The sequence below is a fragment of the Gopherus flavomarginatus genome, chromosome 2 (assembly GCF_025201925.1).
Source record: "Gopherus flavomarginatus isolate rGopFla2 chromosome 2, rGopFla2.mat.asm, whole genome shotgun sequence".
In the NCBI taxonomy this organism is placed as follows: domain Eukaryota; kingdom Metazoa; phylum Chordata; order Testudines; family Testudinidae; genus Gopherus; species Gopherus flavomarginatus.
In genome coordinates, this window is record NC_066618.1 from 264790152 (window position 1) to 264810478 (window position 20327).

At 42.1% G+C, this 20327-nt stretch overlaps 1 protein-coding gene across 45 annotated transcripts in view; it reads left to right on the forward strand.

Moving 5' to 3' along the window:
- The window catches only part of RIMS2 (regulating synaptic membrane exocytosis 2), an 885358-nt gene that overhangs the window by 390514 nt on the left and 474517 nt on the right, over positions 1-20327 (forward strand). For 44 of the 45 annotated variants that reach the window (XM_050940563.1, XM_050940562.1, XM_050940560.1 and 41 more), the window contains one exon: positions 9098-10023. In XM_050940563.1, coding sequence (XP_050796520.1) covers positions 9098-10023 — 926 coding nt within the window. Of the gene's footprint in view, positions 1-3289; positions 3330-9097; positions 10024-20327 lie in introns of those variants that run through there. The other variant, XM_050940548.1, reaches the window with a different exon arrangement.

The window sequence follows — 20327 nt, forward strand, 5'->3', positions numbered from 1 at the left end:
TTTAATTGGTAGAAGGCCTCATTCTTCTCCCACTGATTGCAATCGGAGCAGGATTGAACCTAATTATTACAATGTGCATTGTGACTAGTTAATTTAGTAAAGGAATTTAGCATTTTAGTATTATATTCAACGTTAAATAAATTGTTTTCTGGAAAAAGCAGGTCAACTACAGTTCATAGAGCTATAAAACATAGAAATCAGTAACTTTGAAAATGTTTGCAAATAACTAAAAACCAAAGAAAAGTTCTGGAATATTTTACCTGTCTTATGAGGGGTAGGTATTCATCTGTGAAGCTGTCTAAAAAGACTATAAGATCAAAGTATCGAAACTATTAATTTGTCTGTTATTATGTTCATAGTTATTTGCTACAGTGAATTCACAAATGTGTGTTTGTGTGTGTGTGTGGTTTCCAGTTTCTTTCTAAATCATGGTAAATTAGTGAACTTTCAAATAAAACCAAGTATATACTTTGGGGCTACAGTTCAAAATTATTACATGATCTTCAAAGAGGACATTTTATAACTTCATGTTTCATAACTATAAAAATAATTCTGCTCATTTGTTGAGGCTAATTCTGTTTATATTTCTCTAAGTTAAATAGTTAAACATTAATAATATTTGTTGTAAATATCAGTCACAATAAAATGATTACAGCATCTTTCATTATCAGTATCATTTTCCCACATGCAATGCTCTTGATGAAATAAAGAAAAATATTATTTTTGTACTTGAAAATTGTGATTTTTAAATGAAGGAATCATAGATTAGAAGCTTTGCAGACAAACAAAGGAGTGTCTAAAGTCATTTTGGTTCTTTAACTTAAAATGGCAGAATATTTTATTATTTTGGTTGCACAAAGCTTCTCTTTCTCAGTTTAGCCAGTTTCCTACGCAAGTTAAATTATCCTAGAATCAGTGGTATTGTGGAATAAACATGTATTGGATGCTGCATTTTTTTATAAGGTGTATATTATTTTATTTCACAATGCAAGTCCAGGTTGTTTTGTATATCTCTGCAATCGCATCCTGTTCAAAATGAGGTTATCAGTGATAAATGTCATTATGTTAATGATTTTGTTACCACAAATGTCCTTTCACTCTGTTGATACCAGATTGAGCCCATAGTGAGTGTGTTTCTCTATTCCAGTTAAAGCTAACACAGATCAGCAACTGCAGTGTGATTTTTTTCATGCTTCAGTAAATTTTATAACCTTCATTGCAGACTTAACTCCGTATTGCCTCAAAATTCTTAGATAGAAAGCATTACGTTGGTGCAATGTATTGTTATAAAATGTGATTTGTAAAGAGATAATTGAATTGAGAAATTAAGTGATATTTCAGATAAATTTTATTTAGTGATTTGCTTACACAGTTCAATGCTGGACCAACTGCAGCACTGTCTATTCAAAGGACTATTAGTTAAAGTAGCCTGTAAAATGAATATATTTGTTGCGTATCACTATAGGCTGCTGAATTGACTCAGCACAAAAAACACAGGGTCAGCTGTATGTGTCCCATTTCCCAGTGGAGTGAGAAACCAAATAAAAAGCACAGATATAGGAAAGATTCCATGCAATATAGCACTGTACAGTATGTAAGAATTGGAAAAAGGGAGGTCGGGGGTGAAAGTGAAAGTACCAGTAGTTTAAATCATTTTTACAGGAAGAGGTTAATATTCTCAATAAGCTGGAGCAATATCTGTTTTTGAAATGTTTGCAAATGGTTGCTTATGTAGAATATGATTCAGCAATACTGCGTCAGGAACATTAGGTACACAGAATGAGAAAATGACTGAAATTAATACAGATACAGCTTTTGTAACACTTACAAAACAACTAAAATTTGGCTGGATTCATTACTATGGAAAAGAAAATACAAGGAAATATTTTGATAAAAGAATCTCATTGTAGAAGCACAGAAAAGACCCTGGATATTTCAGCCTGATCTCCTGCACTCTGCAGGATTCTCTCTCTTTAGGTCCAAAATCCGTAGTGTTTTGAGCATTCAGCTTCTACTCTCATTTGCACTTGAGGATTCCATACCCTACATAGGAGAATAATTAAAATCAGGAGGAACACAAGAATAGACCATTAATTTCTGTGGAGTCATTCCTACTGCAGCCAGTGGCCCCAGTGCCTCACTTGCCAAGTCCATGCAATGCTCAGCCCCTGCCTTCTAGCTCACCCTCCTCATCTCTGATAGGTGACACAGGCTGGGAAGTGGGCGAGTCTGGCCAAGTGCCCTGGGGGTAGCGCTGGTGCAAGAGCTGTCCTACGGTTAACCCACTGACCACTCAAGTTAGGCCCCACCAGCTCTCCATCAAGATAAGGGGGGCAGTGTGGGGCCAAAACTTAGTGGCATTACAACCTGGTTCACCGGGGTTGCAGCACTGCTCAGGTTTGGCCCCACAGCCACTCTGACATGATGCAAAGCCAAACCTGAGCAGTGCTGCAACCCCATGTGTACCATGTTGCAATACCACTCACTCAGTTTTAACCCTGCCACCCCCCATGTTGACAGAGGGCCAGCAGGGCTAAACATGAGTAGGCAGTAGGATGGCCTACCCTACTTCTCTTTCCTGATACGGATGTACTGCGCATACACATGCAAGTACCACTGATTAGCACTTCGTCACTTGGGCCCAAATGTCTTATGCATCCTTTCAGGATCAAAACGTGCAAGGTCCTGAATCTCTCCAGCTCAGGTCCAGGCACTTTTTTTTTTGCACATCTCTAAAGGATGGTTTCTCAGCTACTTCTTTACAACTTACTGGAGGTTGGAACCTAAGCATTTTTGAAAATCCCACTAGGTGCCTGTCTTTATCTTTAAGCACCTAGATACCTTTAAAATGTGTTCCTTAAAACCTATATGCATTGGAACCATTCTTAAGCAATCTCTCAAAGGAACCGAAATATTGGCAACCAAATAAAAGTGATCATCTCATAAAAGAGGAGCAAAATTTGCTCCATATATTTGAGGATTTTCTGGGGTGGTCTCTTACAAGTAATTGCATAATACCCTGTATCTTGTACAGCTTTCCTTGTAGATTTCCAGGGGAAACTGGAGGGAACTAGATGCATGCATTGCTTCTAAAGTGTCTAGTTTGTCACTCTGAGGATTACAATAGTGCCAACTTTTGTGATTTTTGTCATGATTCTAGTGAAATTTTTTTCCCTTATTCATGGCCACCATCTCCTATGATGTCCATGGGGCTGAAGCCTGCAAGATGGCCACCATTTCCCTACAGCCTACAATAAAACCTGCCAAGAGTGATCACTCATGGGAGTTAGCAGAAGCAGTCACTTGTAAGAGGATGTCTCTCTTAAAAGGTATAGTATTGTCACCCTTACTTCTGCGCTGCTGCTGCTGCTGGTGGAACTGCCTTCAGAGCTGGGTGGCTGGAGAGCGGCAGCTACTGGCTCTGCCCAGCTCTGAAGAGAGTAAGAAAATGTGGTCTCTGGTCATAGATGACAGGTGGTTGCTCTTCACAATTTCTTCACAGTTAAATTATAGGGGGGAAAGTTCTCTGGCCTTTGCAAGTAGTCATTTGGGACAGGTAGTTTCTTTTCAGAGGTTGTTACTAAGACAAGTTTTACTGTAACTGAATGTGGAAGTGAGGCTGTCCTTAATAAAGATGGCTGCCGCCTCCTGTTTTCAGTGAGATTGAAGCATGCCCATAAGCAAAATGGTGCCATTCTATGGTTCAAGAGGCTGAACAGGACACAGGGACTGTGTTAGGGTTGCCAGCCTTCCAGGATTGTCCTGGAATCTCCAGGAATTAAAGATTAATCTTTCATCACTTGACATAATCTTTAAACTTCCAGGAATACATCCAACCAAAATTGGCAACCCTAGTGGGGAGCAGCAGGTAGTAGGACATTGTGAAAGGCAGATGAGAATTTTGAGGAGGAGCAGGGCACTGTGGGGAGCAGGAGGAAGATTTTGGGGTTGCAAGAGAATGGGGTGCAGAGGAATGTGGGGGCAGGAGGGAAGCTGAAAGGGTGCAATGATGGGAGTGGGAGACGGAGGGCACAGAATGGCAGTTCCCTCAGCCTGATGGGAGTGGTGGGCAAGGAGAATCCCTCTGAGCAGCCAGCGGAAGGCAGTGTTGCCAGTTCTCACAAACTGATTATGAGTCATGGGAGTTTATTGCCTGAAGGAGAAACTTTCACAATACCACAGTTTCCAGGGCTGTGCACAAGGCCAGAAATCTGTATGAGCCTCGTGACTAAGGACACAGACCTGCTCTGCCACTGAGCCCTGCCTTCCTGTATGGCCTTATAACACAGAAAGGCAGTAGAAGGCATGAGAAGAGGTGACCAGAGAAGTGGTATTCCTTGATAGCCCAGCTACAGAAGTCTTTGGACAGTAGGAAGCAGAGAAGATTGCTGCTGAGTTAAAATGGTAATAGGGAAACTGTCATCCATTTCCTATCTCAGGGATGAGGATAAGGTAAATGATGTCACCATCTGGACAGCCAAGGAGAGGTGTATAATTTCAACCTGAAATTATCACCCATGTTGATAGAGGAATAGAGAGGAGTTAAAAAGGAAAAAAGACCAACTAAAACCACAATTTTAAAAAAATCTTATAGTTTTTGAGGTGCTGACCTAATTTTGATCTCTTGAGGTTGGCAATGCTGATGATAAAATAATACTGAGCAGGTACAGTTTTCATATTACTTCAAAGTAACTCATTTGTGTACGGAAAATATATTTTGAAAACATGTAAGTAAATTTGTTTTGTACACATTGCATATTCGTCAGTGCTCATTGTTATCAATGTTCTCCTCTGGTTGCATGCTCATTTATACAGTGTTGAAATGGCATTTTCTCTTTACCAAAACAATGGCACCTGTGATTAAAAAAAAACCTAGTTTTTCTAATGCTAGGAACAGAAATAATCTGTCCCAAGAAATTCCTTTTAATTCTTTATAGATACTAAGCATAATTTGTCAGATCTATAACACTGAAATATTTATATCTTTGAAAATCCAGAAAAAATAATCTTTTTCACAACAATAAACATGCACACAAAACCCCTAACAAGGTAACTCCATCATCTTTCTAATTCTGTTACATTATGTATGATGCAAACATTTTTACATTGATTATTAAAATTATATTTGTTTCTCAGTAATTTGGTTTGTAGGAAATGAAGAGCAAACTTTTTGGTAATCGTAACTAGACTATGCAACTAGGCAATTAATTATTGTATTTGTGAATAGATGCCTATAGTCCAGGCTAAACCAAGTATTTCTTTTTATGTTTAGCTATGCAATAACATCTCACCTGTGTGAAAACTGTAAGCCTGTGTAGATAAATGTAGTGCCCAACTGTTATTTTTACATGGGTTACAAGCATAACTTTTTCAACACTTCCTGTAGTGTATGTAGTACAAAATAAGATGATAACCAATGAATTGAGCTGTATGATGGTCTGAACACACAACTGGGAGCTAGAGAGTGCTGAGCACAATTTCTGAATGTGATATAGATATCCTTTATACTGCAGTATTGGTGAATTGCAAAGGATTTTTGAGTGTATTCACTTTTTTAAATTTAATGGAAACTTATCTCAGCCTATTTTGTTTCTTCACAAAACTCTTGAACTGCTTTAAAAACAAAATACAACTGTGGATTTTCCACATGAATGAGAGTCTCATCAGGCTTAGGCTCCACCCACTGAAATAATTGCCATCAGAGAAGGCGGGAGTGGGGTGGGGTGGGGCAGATTATTCCTTCTATACTTTGCTTTAAGTACTTATCTTCCAACTTTTCCAGCATGGTGTGGGGATGGGAATCAAGTAAATTGACTGTTTGAGCAGATGGAGGTCAGATTACAGCTGAGCTATTTGAATTTCTATGGTACTAGTGATGTCACTACCTTACTGTAAACAAGTTTTCCCCCGATATGAAGGTAAGGATGGGATGCACAGCTAAATGTCTTAGATCTGGCGGAAAAAAAGGGAAAGCTTTAAAAACATGTTAGTGTGAATTAATAGCAAACATATGTGAAGTTTGTTAGGATTTTTTTCTTTACAGTTCATCTTTAATCTGTTTCAGCTTTCACATCTGGAAAATTGGGATAATATTTATGTAATGTGCCTCACATACATGTTTAAATATAATATTTGTGAAGTAATTGGAAGTTGAAAAATACTATATATATGTTTATTTATTTTTATTAATTAAAAGGAGCAGAAATCAAGCTGCCTGTGCTCACTTTACAATCAAATGGTGACCTTTTCAAAACGTGTTAATTTTCAGAAAAATTACCACAAAGATTGCCTTTTTTACCTGATAGTTGGATGTTGCACATCAGAATTATTGACACATTCTCAAGGCCATATTAGCTTTGAATGTGCCAGTGTACTTCTGTAAGCACAGCAGTAATGATTAATGCATCTCGTTGGGGGAGCAAAATGAAGGATTTTTATAAGACACCTTAAAAGTAGTTAACTGCAAAGAATGGATTAGATGGAAGTTCATAATGATCAGTGGGAATTAGCTTGTAATCTAAAAATAACAACAGATATATAAAGTGGTGTTGTAGCCATATTGGTCCCAGGATATTAGAGAGATAAGGTGTAATTCCACCCTGAGAGAGGTAAAGTCACAGGGCTAGGCACCTGTGTGGGTTCACTGTGAGACCAAGAAGGGATCAAAGATTATGAATGGTAGGAGGGAAAACAGCAAAATAAAGACAATGGACTTCAAGAATGCAGGCTTTAGCAAATTCAAAGACTTGGTAGGAAAGATCCCCTGGGAAGCAAGTCCAAGGGAAAAAAAGAGTTCAGGAGAAGTGATAATTTTTTTAGAGCAACATTATTAAGGGCACAAGAGCAAACTATGCCTATGAATAGGAAAGATAGGAAGTATAGTAAGAGGCTGCCCTGGCTTAACCCAAAGATCCTCGATGACCTGAAACTCAGAAAAGAATCATACAAGAAATGGAAACTAGTTCAAATTAGAAAGGATGAATATAAAAAAATAACACTGTGCACGGAGCGATAAAATTTAAAAGACCAAAGCACAAAATGAGATTAAACTAGTTAGGGACATAAAGGATAACAAGAAAGCATTTTATGAATACATGGGAAGCAAGAGGAAGACCAGGGACAGGGTAGGCCCATTACTAAATGAGGACGGAAAGACAGTAACAGAAAACACAGTGATGACCAAAGTTTTAAATGCCTTTTTTTGTTTCATTTTCACCTAAAAAATTATGATTGATCGGATGACTAACATAGAGAACATCAGTGTAAATGGGGTAGGATCTGAAGCTAAAATAGGGAAGGAACAAGTTAAGAATTTCTAAGACAAGTTAAATGGGCAGGGCTTGATGAAATACATCCCAGAATACTTAAGGAACTTGCTGATGAGATCCCTAAGCATTAGCAGTTATCTTTGAGAACTTATGGAGGATGGGAGACATAACTGGGGACTGGAAAAGGGCAAATACAGTACCTATCTTTAAAAGGGAGAATAAGGACAACCCAGGGAATTATGGACCAGTCAGCTTAACTTTGGTACCCAGAAAGATAATGGAGCGAATATGCAAACAATCAATTTGTAAGCACCTAGAAGAAAATAAGGTAATAAATAAGAGTCAACATGGATTTGTCAAGAACAAATCATGTCAAGCCAACCCAATATCCTTCTTTGACAGGGTAACAAGCCTTGTGGATAGCGGAGAATTGGTAAATATGGTATATCTTGACTTTAGTAAGGCTTTTGATACTACCTCTCACAACCTTCTCATAAACTAAATAAATATAGCCTAGATGAACCTACCATAAAAGTGAGTGCACAACTGGCTGGAAAACCACACTCAGAGAGTAGTTATCAATTGATCACAATCAAGTTGGAAGGGCATATTTAGTGGGTCCTATAGGGATCAGTTCTGGGTCTGATTCTATTCAATATTTTCATAAATGATTTGGATAATGGCCTAGAGAGTATACTTGTAACGTTTTCAGACAATATCAAGCTAGGAGGGATTGCAAGCACTTTGAAAGACAGGATTAAAATTCAAAATTATCCTGACAAACTGGAGAAATGGTCTGAAATAAATAGGATGAAGTTCACTAAGGAAAAATAAAAAATACTGTAGTAGGAAAGGAATAATTGTACAAATATGAAACAGGAAATGATCATGTAGGAAGGATTATTGCAGAAAAGGATGTGGGGATTAGAGTGGATCACAAACTACGTGTGGGTCAACAACATAATACTGTTGCAAAAAAAGCAAACATAATTCTGGGATGTATTAGCAGGAGTGGCATAAGTAAGACACAAGAAGTAATTCTTCCATGCAACTCAACACTAATAAGGCCTCAGTTAGAGTATTATGTCCAGTTATGGGCACCACTGTTCAGTAAAGTTGTGGATAAATTGGAGAAACTCCAGAAGAGAGCAACAAAAATGATTAAAGGTCTAGAAAACATGGCCTACAAGGAAAGATTGGGAAAAAATGAATTTCTTTAGACTGGAGAAGAGAAGACTGAGTGGGGACAAAACAGTCTTCAGGTACATAAAAGGTTGCTATACAGAGGAGGGTAATAAATTGTTTTTCTTTACCCCTGAGGACAGAACAGGAAGTAATGAGCTTAAATTTCAGAAAGGGAGATTTAGGTTAACTATTAGAAGAAATCCTAACTGTAAGAGTAGTTGAACACTAGAATAAATTACTGAGGCAGGTGTGAAATCTCATTGGCTTGAAATTTACACCAGGAAATGTAGAAGTTTGTAAAATGGTTATGCTATAGAAGTGGTGTAAGTATTTACATTCTATTTTTAAAATGTTTAATTATTACAACATTAACATTTTTCTTCGTAACATTTTTGGCTTCAGTGAATTATGAACCTTCAATAAATACACAACATGGCATACTCTCATTAAGTTTCTTCAAAAAAATAAAAGTAAATAAAAGAGGTGCAAGCATACTTGCAATCTGAAAAGAAATCAGTGGAATGATTGTGTTTGAATCTGCTGACCACAGTACCTTCTAAATCCATTTAAAGTAACAGATATATTTATGCTATTGCAAGTATCAACAGAATTTTCTTACCTGTTGTTTGTCTTTCTTTACTTAGGAAAAGAAGCCCATCAGTATCGAGAGATCAGAATAGAAGATACGACCAAAGAGACGAGAGAGACGAATATTCACAGTATGCTACATCAGACAGTGCAATGCCAAGGTCACCATCAGATTATACCGATAGGCGATCACAGCGTGGGTCTCAGCTGTATGAAGAACCTGAACTTGGTGACTACAGAGATTCTAACAGAAGAAGTCACAGACGTTCCAAAGAGTATTCTGTAGAGGAAGATGAGTTGCAGAACAGAGAGGACTATGAGAGGCAGAGGCGAGAAGAGGAGTACCAGGCACGATACCGAAGTGATCCTAATTTGGCTCGTTATCCTGTCAAACCACAACCATATGAGGAACAAATGCGTATCCATGCTGAAGTATCCCGAGCACGCCATGAACGAAGACACAGTGATGTCTCGTTGGCAAACACTGAACTGGAGGAGTCCCGGATATCTATGCTGAGGATGGAACGACCGTCAAGGCAAAGATCTATATCTGAGCGCAGAGCTGCCATGGAAAACCAACGTTCATATTCTGTGGAAAGAACTCGAGAGGCTCAGGGACCAAGTCCCAACCGTCAAAGGACAACAAATCATAGCCCTCCAACACCTAGGAGGAGTCCAGTTCCTCTCGATAGGCCAGACATGAGGCGCACTGATTCATTAAGGAAACAGCACCATTTGGATCCCAGTTCTGCTGTACGGAAAACAAAACGTGAAAAAATGGAAACCATGTTAAGGAATGATTCACTCAGCTCAGATCAGTCTGAGTCAGTCAGACCTCCACCACCAAAGCCACACAAAACAAAAAAGGGAAGTAAAATGCGTCAGGTTTCATTGAGCAGCTCAGAAGAAGAATTGGCTTCTACTCCAGAATATACGAGCTGTGATGATGTAGAGATTGAAAGTGAAAGTGTTAGTGAAAAAGGTAAGACTTAATTTTTTTTTTACTATTTCAATATTTAATATGGATCATTGTTTATTCCATTGTATTTTATCTTATTTAATATACTTGATTGAATCATGTGATCTATAGCTGTTCCCAAGTGGTTTTCAGTTTCACATGGTGGGGTTTTTTTTGCTTTGTTTTTTTATTCTGAAATATGTTTAATGACAAATTGCAGTAAGGGTAGCATGGAGCAGAACATTACAGTTTATAAATTCATTTGAATATGCTACTCATTTTTGACAGGGACAACTGTGCCTGTTGAATCTTTCAGTTAACTCTTTCAAGTATCTGGGTTGTGTTGTCACATAAGATTTTCTTGGTCAAATGACTGGATGAAATCACAAAACTGTCAAAAGGCTACATTTTTAATGATGTTAGCTGAAACAGTAAAACATTTAGGACCAAATTCTTCCTTCAGTTACGCTTGTGAAAGCTGATTGATATCAGTGTGGTTGCGCAGATAAAAGAAAGGGAAAAATATGACCCCTGTTTGTTAAATATGTGAATCTATGTAGCTGAGAGGCGAGGAGGTGAAGGTTAGTGGTTGTTATGGATTGTGCTTCAGAGAAGACATACACACAAATTTTATGTTCCTGTAGCAGAAATGCTTATCTGACTTGTGTATCAGGAAGTCAATTTGTCTGTTTGTTAGGCACATGCAAAAATGGCTATATTTATCTAATGTTACAAAATAACATTTCTTCACCATTACAGACTAAAATGATTTAAATATGTTGCTGTAAAAAGCAGAAGAAAAATCAGAATAGCAAAACTGGACTGAGAGTCTCAGTAGTGCTTACGGTTGCCAACTTTCTGATTGCAGAAAACTGAACACCCCTGCCACGTCCCTTTCCTGAGGCTCCATCCCTGCCCAGCCCCTTCTCAAAGGCCCTGCCCCCACTCACTGCCCCCCACCCTAGCTCACTCGCTCATTTTCACTGGGCTGGTTTTGGAGTGTGGGAGGGGGCTCCGGGCTGGGGCCAGGGGTTGGGGTGTGGGAGGGGTGAGGGCTCCAGATGGGGATGTGGGCTCAGGGCTGGGGCTGGGGATGAGGGGTTTGGGGTGCGGAAGGAGGATCTGGGCTGTGGCAAGGGATTGAGGTACAGAGGGGTGAGGACTCCAGTTGTGGGTATGGGCTCAGGGCTGCGGCTTGGGATGAGGGGTTTGGGGTGCAGGAGGGGGATCTCGGCTGGGGTTGGGGGTTGAGGTACAGAGGGGTGAGGGCTCCAGCAGGGGGTGTGGGCTCTGGACTGGGGCCAAGGGGCTCGGAGTGTGGGAGGGGCTTAGGGCTGGGGCAGGGGGTTGGGATGTGGGAGAGGGTATAGGGTGTGGGCTCTGGGTGGGATTTTGGGTGTTTGAGAAACCCTGTGCTAAATATTGTCCAGCATAAAAAATTACCATTTTTTCCCCCACAGATTGTTTTTGATATCCCCACCAAAACTGGCAGATGTTTTTTCTTTGGTAGAAAGAGGGTCTAATAATCCTCTCACATACATCGGTGTAAATAGGAGGCACTCCACAGAAACCAATATAATACACAAATATAAAACTAGTGTAAGAGAGGAATCAAGCTAATATTTATATCACTTAACTTCATACATTTTCTGTGTTGGTATAAAGTATAATGATTGTGTTAACTTTTTAACTTACTTTTTATGAACATTATTTCAAAGAGTCATAATTTTATCTTCACCTAACTGCTCATAAATATTTTGGGTTCTTTAATAGTAGTGTGCAAAATATTAACTGCTAGGAATAGGAAACTACAACATTCATCCCAGTTTGCCTTTTACAGAGTGGCAACACCTAGCCAGTTTTGTGAGTTGAGATCAGGGAACTTACTGCTATTATTATTATCCAGAAGCTGAAATCCCATGCTGTTGCATAGGTGTGGCAACTGGGCTAAGTAATCCCCCATCTGTGCCGTCTCCTTCATACAACCAATGCAATTGTTGCCTGCAAAATTAGTTGTAGAGTAAGGGTGATGGTTGATTGAGTTACCTTTGATGTCACAATAGTCTAGGACTCAGCATGATAAATGCATGCTTACTGAAGCTGTACACTGCACGAGGGTTATGTGTGAAGCCCAAAGGGTTGAGAACTTAAAAACTGGACAGTAACAGACCGCAGAGCCCAGTGATAACTGAAATCAATGATATTTTGAACAAAAAGAGCTCTAAACCATGCTTGCAGCTTCACTCTGACTCAATACACATTCTAGGCTTCAGAGTTGACACACAGAGTGACAATCATACAATCTTATGATACAAATAGCATTACAGATATTGAGACCTAAATCTTATCTCAGTTATGACAGTAAAGATCTGAATAACTCAGCTGAACTTACCCAATGAAGTCAATGACATTTATACATGTAGTCCCTCAGATAGATGTTGATGGTGGCAACCAGGGCTAGGTTACAGGGGGAAACAGAGAGTTCCATCCCTATAAGTCTAGCTCTGGGGCTTACACAAATTCTGGTTCCAAGAATCAAATTATACAGTTAGGTACAGTAGGATTTACATTTAAATTCCTGGAGTGAAACCTGGCCCCCTTTAAATCAATAGCAACATTCCCATTGACTTCAGGGGAGTCAAGATTTCATCCCTAATGTTTATGACTTATCCTAGCAGGGAGATGACCCAATCTAGTGTCATGAACAGCAAGCATTCTCGCTGGACTTAAAACCTTCACTCAGAATCCTATGCAAGCATCTGTCTCAGGAATTCTCCATAAAAACCTACCTAAAACCCTTCTATTGCAATATTTTTAAAATAGCAAGTTTTCCAAATGTCTTGGCTGCTCCAACAAAATTTGCCCCAAATAAAATACGCTTGCTTTATGCTCTCTAAGGATTTCCCACACCAGGGGAATCCTCAACCATTCCATTAGGACAGATTTTACGTCCCTTTGTTCAAGGATCATCACAGCTTAAGGCAGAACATGTAAGTGACTTGATTGCGGTCACAGAGGCAGGTGGTGTGAGAACTAGGATTAGAATGCAGTAGTATTTTTGTCTCTGAGTTGTATGGTTGGTCCACTGCACAAGGCCATCTCTTGGGTTGCTGAGCTCTCCTGGCTTTTCACCACAGGCAATATTGGCAGCTAAACAGAAGAACCTGCTCAGATGTCAAATCTTGCTATGACAGAGCTTGCTGTAGCAGCCTCTTACATCTAAGAATTGTTCCAGTGTCCTCTCAGAATTGAGTGATCTGTGGATATGAGTTTTTGCAGGCCCCAAACACCTGCCAGTGAATTCCATGAATAACTTGCAAACCTTAGGAAAAGTTGCACTGACAAACTTTCAGCTCTTTCAATCATTTTACTTTTTCAGGGCAGTCCTTGTATGGGAAGAGGCTAGAAACTGACTTTTTTATTTTTTTTTGAGAAAATTAGCATTGCCATTAGGCCCAAAAGCAGTTATGACCTACAGCCATAGGCCTGAAAGGCTGGCTCTGTGTGCATGTAACGGCTGCAGGATGAGTGCTTACAGGAGTATTGAATGTCTTTGGTTTTCAGTATTGGGTTTAATGTCAGTCAATGAAGGGAAGGGAATATACAAATACAAAACATTTTATGGAACTTAGTCTATGTTAATATTCTGGCAATGAAGTATAGTGTCTATATATACTACTAGAGTATGTGTTAGATTTATCAGTGTGCTTCACTTTCTAACTAGATGTCAAAATATATAAATAATGGTAAATTGTATGATTTAAAACAAGGCATTGCGTTTGTTTCCCTATCCTACCCCTGAGTTTTTAAACTTAAAGCTGATCAAGCTTCATGATATAAATTAAGGCAAGGACATCAGCCTTTCCTTTAGAATTCCATTCTACTTCCTTTTTCTTAAAAGTAATTACAAACATGGCAAAATAAGAAAATTTGAAATGAACCAAGGTCTCTGCTATATTGTCTGGTATCTGTCTCTATAGTTACTATGGTGGTCAAGGTTCCCCTGCTGGGTCTGGGCCACTCTCCCAACCTGGCTGTAGCTATGCCTCAGCCTGCTCCCTAGATCAGTCCCCAGCCCAGGTTTGGGGTGCCTTTGGGCTTGCTTCTCCCAGAAGATGCAGCACCACATATGCCCTGTCTCTCTAAGCCTGCTCTTGCTTAGCTGTTTGGTCTAGAGCAGGTAGACGGAAACCAATCCTGAACCAGGGCTGAGAGTTTGGGGTGTAGGAGTGGGCTCCAGGCTGGTACTGAGGGGTTCCGAGTGTGGAGGGGGCTCAGGGATGGAGTGAGGGTTTGGAGTGCGGGATGGGGGTGTGGGCTGCAGGTGGGAGTTTGGGTGCGGGAGAGAGTTCCGTCCTGGGGAAAGGGGTAGGGGTAGGGGTGGTGACGGGGTTGGGGTCTGGGCGGAAGTTAGGGTGCAGTAGGCAGTTTGAAACTGGGGCAAGGCATCATAACTGTAACCTAATTGTGTAGAGGAAGGTGAGAAGTTAGAGAATATGTGCAGGAAAAAGGTGGTAGTGTTCTCCACCAGTGCGCCACTGCCTCTAGCCCCTATCTATCCAGTTCCCATATAGAAGTTCAGCTCCATTACTGCCAGGTGGGATATGGCTAATTCAACTAGAGTAGGGTAGGTCTGTGGGGAACACAAAGTTGCTGAATACAGTAACTTCCCTGTCAGGGCATTAGAGCTTTCAGGGCAATTTGCCTTTTAAGTTACTGTCAGCACAAGAAGCTGCAACTTCCACTCTGCTCCTTTAACAAATCGTAGAGTGAATATGGGAACTGGTCAGGTGCTGTCATTAATTGGGAGGACAGGTCAGGAGCAGTGGGATCCAACTGAGGACAGGGTCTGAGATTCATGCAGCCTTCACTCTCATTTTCTGCACATCTCGGGTCCATGAGATTGCTAGGTCATGCTTGCCTTTTCAATACTGCTGTCAGTCCTGAGGGGAAGATGTAGCAGACTGTCTGCTGTCAAAAGGCCATATCTCGAGGGCAGACTTCCCTTCTGTGCAATTCTAAATGGGACCTTTAAATAGGAAATACATATGCCATTTCAGATAACAAAGGTTTAGAATATGTACAGCAGGAATATTTATTTGGAACCTAAATATTACACACATTTATATTTTTCCTAAATTACAGGAGCAAAAGCTATTAGCTAGTTAGATAAAAACAATTCCTCAGATGTCAATGTTCTTATCAAATCATATGTGAGTTGTAAAAAAAAGATCCTAAACCACTAAACTATTTTTTTTAATTGTATGGTTTTAGAACAAGGTGAATGCAGGGTAGCTGTAGCAATCTTAGTCTCAGGATATTAGAGAGACAAGGTGGATCTCAGAGAGTTATAGATAGTAAGACCTCAGAGGATGATATTTTGTTCCTTGAATTTGTTCAGAAAGTAGATGTTGCTTTTAAGTTTTGCTTCCTTTTTTCACAACATGAAGAAATGAAGAGCTCTGTGTGGCTAGAAAGCTTCTCTCTCTCACCAGCGGAAGTTGGTCCAAAAGAAGATATTACCTCATCCACTGTCTCTCTGTCTAACAAGGTACATATTTAGGTGTGCTTTAAATTGGTTTTAAGAAGCAAGAAACTCAAAGAAAGCTCTCAAGATTACACCAATTTTTAGACCCTAGTTACAAGCCCCTGAGAGACAATGTTCATAACGTTAAAAGCTGTCACAGTATTAACTGTGGCAAAGTGAACAATGAGACTCTCACTTCTTCCCCAGTGTGCAGTCCTAGAAAGAACTTACCGGTAGTACTATTTATTTGTAACATTTGTAAAAAATAATATAGGCCCTAATAGTAGCTTTTGGGAGAAACTGACCATTCTGCTTGCATTCAGTGGAATGAGAACTGCCACTATTGCTGCAGATATGATTCCCATAATCATCCAAAGTGAGGAGCTCAGAATCTGTGCCTGGAAGGAGTTAGAGCTGGGCCAAGATATGGACAGTCTCTCCAGCAATCTCCATTCCAACCTCACTCGAAGTGATTGTCAGTCTAAGTTATGTTGACTATCTATGTCAGCATTAACTTAAGTGGATTCCATCTTGCAATGTTAAAACCCTGAGGGTGTGGGGAGACACATTCTTAGGGCAGTGACCACTCGGAAATTAAGCCATGCTGTTAAAGAAGCTTGAGGGGCTGGGACTCAGTTCAGTGGTACAGGGCTTCTGTGTATTTGGTGCTAGCCTCTGTTAGACCCTCAAGTTTCACAGGGATCTAGGAAGATCTGTGGGTTCCATATGCCAAATACTTTGCCATTTGTTCAAGGAGGCATAGGGTTGCCAACTTCCTAATCGCACAAAACTGAACACTGTAGCCCCATCCCTTCCCTGAGCCCTCACTCCCCTGTTCACTACCTTCCCCCTCCCTTCGTGGCTCACTCTCCCCCACCCTCATTCACTTTCACTAGGCTGAGGCAGGGGATTGGAGTGTGCAGGGTGTGAGAGCTCTGTCTGGAAATGTGGGCTGTGGGGTGGGGCTGGGGATGAGGGGTTTGGGGTGCAGAAAGGGGCTCCAGGCTGGGAGGTGAGGCCAATGGATTTGGAATGTGGGAGGGGGCTGTGGGTTGAGGCAGGGGTTGGAGTATGGGAGGGGGTCTTGGCTCTGGGCTGGGGGTACAGGCTCTGAGGTGGGACTGGGGATGTGGGGGGTTTGGGGTACAGGAGGCGGCTCTGGGTTTGGGGGGGGCTTAGGGCTGGGGCAGGGGGTTGGGGCATGGGTTTACCTTGCATGGCTCCCAGTCAGCAGCACAACAGGCCTAAGGCAGGCTCCCTGCCAGTCCTGGCACCACGCAGCACCCTGGAAGTGGCCAGCAGGTCCAGCTCCTAGGCAGGCAGCCAGAAGGCTCCGCATGGTGGTCTTGCCTGCAGGCACTGTCCTTCCACTCCCTTTGGCTGCGGTTCCTGGCCAATGGGAGTATGGAGCCAGTGCTCGGGGAGGGAGCTGCATGTGGAGCCCTGTGGCTCCCCCCTATCTAGAAGCCAGACCTGCTGGCCACTTCTGGGTTGTAGCATGTTGCCAGGACAGGTATGGACTAGCCTGCCTTAGACCCGCAGCACTGCCAACCGCCTAGGCGCTGACTTCCACTGTTCCTGGTTGGTGCTCGACCCCACCCCTGCACTGCCCTCACCCCGCCCACATTCCATCCCTTCCCTAAAGTTCCAATCCCTGCCCCTTCTCACCCCCATTCCACCCCCTTCTCCCAAGTCCCTGCCCCTTCCCCACCTCATCACCTGAGTGCACTGCATCCCCGCTCCCTCCTGGAAAGTCATGAATGCGGCCAAACAGCTTTTTGGTGAAGGGAAGCGCTGGAAGGTAGGCAGAGGAGCAGGGATGTGGCGTGCTCATGGGGAGGGAGGAGGTGGGGCGGGGGGTGAGGGGAGCTTGGCTGCCAGTGGATGTAGAGCACCCACTAATTTTTCCCCTTGGGTGCTCCAGCCCTGGAGCACCCATGGAGTCGGGGCCTATGGCCAATTAGACTTTTAATGGCCCAGTCAGCAGTGCTGACTGAAGCCACCAGGATCCCTTATCACTACATAACCCCCTCTAGTGAAATAGTGTAATGGGAACTCCATATATGAGAACTCACTCAGTTTCCTATCCCATACACATAGCGATCCCACAGAAGAGTAAGGTGGTTGTTAAGAAAGTGAATATTCATCTGCTTCTTGCACTCTGTGATATGAATAAGTTAAAATGAGCAAGATAACACATTATTTTAATAAAATCATTTCATTAATTTTGATGTGCATAATAATTGTAAATAGAACACACAAACGGCCACATAATAGCAAAGCATGTACAAACACATTGTTAGTTATGTTTTGATGCATGAAAGCAAATAAAGGGTGTTTTGTAGTTCCAAATATTCTATTTTGAATTAAAAAAATTCAGACAGTGAAATCAAACTAACATTTAATTGCTATAGTAACATTGCATATAAGCTCTAGTGCGATAGTGTGTGAGGTGTTTTACAGCTGCCAGATGATGGGGATATAGAGAGTTGGGGTGGCAGTGGGTATAAGAGTCCTTCTATTCCTGTGGTAGTGGATGAGAGGAGACAGGTGGAAAGGAAGGGTGCCATTGGCAGAAGCCAGAATCAAGATTTTTAATCTCAATACCACCCATTTCACCTGCAGTCAGCTCCCATAAAGTCAGGGAATTGGTTAACCAACAATCTAGTGTTAGGGTCATGTTGTTTAATGTAAGATTGTTGGCCAATAAATTATACACTATACATAGTATACTGTAATTCAGAACAAGGGACCAGACCTTCCATAGGCTGGTCTGATTGTTGCTGCATCTGTTTCCAGTTATGACTCTGCTGTTTGCATCCAGCTGAAGTGCAGAAGGTGCCCACTCCAATTTTGGATAGGATACAGTGTGTTTGTCGTGTGTGTATGTGTTGCAGGATGGGACTGGAATTTTGGTATACTAATCACTCTGCTGCTCTAAATCCTAAATGAGTGGATTGTGTTCATTACCATGGTGTCATTGAAGGGACAGAGGCAGGGTTGCCAACTTTCTAATTGCAGAACACCGAACACCTTGCCCCTCCCCTGCCCTGCCCCTTCCCTAAGGCCCCAACCCATCTTTTTTCCAAGGCCCCGCTCCCACTCACTGTGTCCCTGTTCCTCTGTCACTCACTCTTCCTCACCCTCGCTGACTTGCTCATTTTCACTGGGCTGAGGCAGGTGGTTGGGGTCCGGGAGGGTGTGAGGGCTCTGGCTGGGGTTATGGGCTCTGGTGAGGGGTTTGGAGTACAGGAGGAGGCTCTGGGATGGGGCAGGAGGTTGGGGTGTGAGAGGGGATACAGGCTCTGGGTTGGGGGTGTGAGCTCTGAGGTGGGGCCAGAACTGAGGGGTTCAGGGTGTGGGAGGGGGCTCAGAGCTGGGGAAAGGGGTGAGGGCTCTGTCTGGGGGTGGGGCTAGGGATGTGGGGTTTGGATGCAGGAGGGGGCTCTGGGCTGGGGCCAAAGGGTTTAGAATGTGGGAGGGGTCTCAGGGCTGGGATGGGGGTTGGGGTCCTGGAGGAGGTTCGGGGTGCAGTTCCTGGCCAATGGGAGCTGTGGAGCCAGCGCTCCAGGTGGTGTCTGCAGGCAGGAGCAGCACGCGGAGCCCCCATGGCTGCCCCTCCACCTAAGAGCTGGAAGGACATACTGGTCACTTCTTAGGAGCCACACAGAGCTGGGCACGGAGCCTGCCTGTCCCACTGCTCCGAACCGGATTTTTAGTAGCATGGTCAGCTGTGCTGACCGGAACTACCAGGGTCCCTTTTTGACCAGGTGTTCTGGTCAAAAACTGTATTCCTGGCAACCCTAGATTGAGGCTGATAGTGCTTAATGGCTTCAACAGACACGTGGATGAGGAATCCTTAGAATTGATTAAGGATTTCATGGCCACCATCATGATGACCATGAGCTATCCTACTTGGGTACTGACTCAACTCATGTAGCTGGCCGTGCTTTGGATCTAGTGTTTGAGATGTGACAGGACTGGAAGTGAGACAACTAAAAACAAGGACTTTGACATGGACTGACTATTATCTCTCGCAGCTTTAGTTTGGGGTGAGGCACCTGTTGCAATGGTCCATGTCTTTTTTTGTTTGAAATTGTTACCTCTCAGGGCATAATGCATCTATTTGCACAGGTTGCTGTGGGGGTGTCACAGAGGTGAGGTTTGTGTTTTATAGTTAGTAGGGGGTTGAGTTCTGCTGACTGCTGTTTAATTTAATTTTTGTTTTTAATCTGCATGAGGGTCTCATAGAGCTCTGGATAAGTGCCCTTTTTATTATTGTAGAAATCCAAATTAAAAAAAAATGCAGACAAGTATACTTCTGTGCTATGAAGTCTCTATATTGTTACATCGTACTATTTTAAAAACTTTTTAATTATTAAAAGAAAATTGGCTGAAGGCTACAGAACACAGGTGGTTGTGTGTGTGTTTGAGTGTGTGTGGGGGGGTGCATGCACATGGGGAAAAACCCAGGAGTCAGTTCTTTTCCTATTTTTGCCAGTGATTTGCATTGTGACCTTGGACAAGTCACTTAATCTACTAGTGCCTCACTGTGCCCATTTCCAAAATTTGACTAACAATGCTTACTTCACTATAGGTTGTGTGGTGAATAGCATTGCATTGGTGTCAATGGGGTTCTGTGGATATGCAAAGGTGCACAAATGCACAGAACTGACTGCAGAATTAGGGCCAGGGCCAGCTCCAGGCACCAGTGAAAGAAGTCCTCAGTCCCTCTCGGAGCGAAGGACCTGCTGCCAACTTGCAGCCGAAGAATGAAATGGCACAGTAGAGCTGCCGCCAA